The 2,385-nt window shown below is 35.9% G+C and overlaps 1 protein-coding gene across 1 annotated transcript; it reads left to right on the top strand.

Annotated features, from left to right (window-relative positions):
* The first annotated feature begins 1,686 nt into the window (after nt 1–1,686).
* Nucleotides 1,687–2,082, top strand: LOC108866805 (uncharacterized mitochondrial protein AtMg00810-like). The gene has a single exon (XM_018646093.2). The coding sequence runs from the start codon at nt 1,687–1,689 to the stop codon at nt 2,080–2,082; it is 396 nt and encodes a 131-aa protein (XP_018501609.2).
* The last annotated feature ends 303 nt before the right edge of the window (nt 2,083–2,385 follow it).

The following is a 2,385-nucleotide window of genomic DNA, read 5'->3' as shown; positions in this document are numbered from 1 at the left end:
CCTTGCGCTTTTTCCTTGCTTTCCTTCCTTTTTTTCTATCTTTTTTTCCACCTTTTTTCCCACCCTTTCTTTCCACCTTTTTTTCCACCCTTTTCCGCTGCAACCTACAGCCCTTTTCTTCTTTTCTACTGCCACAATTTTTTCTCCATAACTCACCCCATTAATAACCATTCAGTGATGACAATAAGTGAGAGAAAATGCTAAAACAATTGTAACTCTTTGGGCAACCTTTATGCCCATTACTCCCACTTAATTTTCCATTTCCTCTGATATTTGAATACGTGTCAGCTGGCTTGTTCTTGGCTGCATCAGTTTTGGCTGCTAGTTTTATTGGATTTATTGCTTTCAATGCTTTCTTGTCAGTTACAAACTGCTCAGCCTCTTGGGAACCTTTCAGTGTTAAAACGGCCATAACTTCATCTAGAAAAATGATATTAACAATCCGCAAAATGCTCCAGAAAATAGACATCCGTAGTTTTCCAAGCATGTATGGCTCATTCTCTAATTCATTCTGAGCTGTCCACAACTTGCTTCTAAAGTCAGCTGACCTGCACAGGAAGTTTTAACGAATTTGTTACTTAAAATTCCACTTGTGCTATTTCTTTTTTCTTTGCTTGACAAATCCCACAAAACACAAAAATAAAGTAAATAGCTCAAAAATATAAGAAACTATGTAAGAAAAGACAAGTGAATTTGATGTAAAATATATATAAATATAAGCTTATCATCAGATTCTTATTCAAAATATTACAGAAAATCAAGTTACTCATAGGGAAAACAACAGCGAGGCTGCACATAATATGTCAATCTCTATGTCTAAACATAGTGCTAATTCTGCTGGAAGATCATTATTTGGAATCAGCATTTGTCTCAGAACATTCATCACTTTCACAGGGTTCTTCATCAACTCGAGATTCCCATCCCCTCACTCCTAGTTCCCTCAGTGTATCACAAATGTTGCCTGTCCACAATGACACATAACTCGAGGTAATTCTTCCTCTTTCATCCCCTATATCATCCATTCCTGGTGAATCAAGTAATGTTTCTTTTCATCCAATGATCACTAGATTGAAGAGTGGTACAATACCACAACGAAGTTGTAAAGGATATCTGGCTGCATTATTTGAACTTCAGTCACTTTAATTAACTGAAGATACATACTTTGGTAGAGGTTTCTCATTTTTTGTTGTTAATAGTGATGTTGCTGAACCATCTACATTTAGAAAAGTTGCTACAATACCAAGTAGCAAAGTGCAATTGCAAGAAGAGTATGACTATCTTAGGGCTTAAGGAACTGATAGGTCCATTATTGGCAGCAAATGGGTATACAAAATAAAAAAGAATCTAGATGGTACTGTTTCAAGGTATAAGGCAAGGTTAGTGGCACAAGGAATTTCCCAAGAGCAAGGTGTTGACTATTCATAAACTTTTAGTCTAATAGTGAGGCATACCACAGTTGGAATTGTCTTGGCATTAGCTGCAACCAATCATTGGGACTTGAGACAACTAAATATTAAAAATGCATTCTTCCGTGGTGAATTGCAAGAAGACATTTACTTGAAACAACCTTAAGGTTTTATAGATGTGACTAAGCCAACATATGTCTGCAAACTAATTAAATTCCTATATGGACTTAAGCAAGCCCCAAGGGCTTAGAACTCTAAGTTCATAAGCTATCTACCTGCAATGGGATTTCAGGCTTCAACCTCTGATTCCAGTTTATTTGTCAAACAGTGTGAGAGTGATATTGTCATATTACTTCTCTATGTAGATGACATTATTATCACTGGTTCTAATTCTAGTAAAGTTCAAAAGGTTATCACAGAGTTGTCTGAGGTATTTGAGCTCAAAGATATGGGCAAGTTAACATATTTTCTTGGTCTGCAAGTCAATTACAAGCAGAATGGGGATATTTGTGTCAATCAGTACAAGTATATTAAAGATCTTCTTCACAAAGCTAGTATGAACTCATGTAGACCAGTATCAACACCATGTAAGCCTCATAATCCTTTGCTTGTTACTGAAGGAAATGCATTGCCAGATCCAAGTTCATATAGGAGCATTGTTAGATCATTGCAATAACTAACCTTTACAAGGCCATATATTGCATATGCAATGAATACTGTGTGTCAGTTTATGGCTACACCAACTGAGATACATTTTGGGCAGTTAAAAGAATATTAAGGTTTTTAAAAGGAGCTATGCAACATGGAATCACCTTTTCAGCTAATACAAAAGTTGGAATTATTGCATTTAGTGATGTAGATTGGGTTGCAAACTTGAATACAAGGAGATCTGTCACTGGATATGTAGTTTACATTGGAAATAATCCAGTTTCATGGCAATCAAAGAAATATGATTCAGTGTCAAGAAGCTCTACAGAAG

Source organism: the organism of the source record quoted next, unplaced genomic scaffold (assembly GCF_019419815.1).
Source record: "Pyrus x bretschneideri cultivar Hongxiangsu unplaced genomic scaffold, Pyrus_bretschneideri_v1 Contig66, whole genome shotgun sequence".
NCBI lineage: Eukaryota > Viridiplantae > Streptophyta > Magnoliopsida > Rosales > Rosaceae > Pyrus > Pyrus x bretschneideri.
Note: the sequence above shows the minus strand (reverse complement) of the source record. Positions and strands in the feature narration are given on the sequence as shown.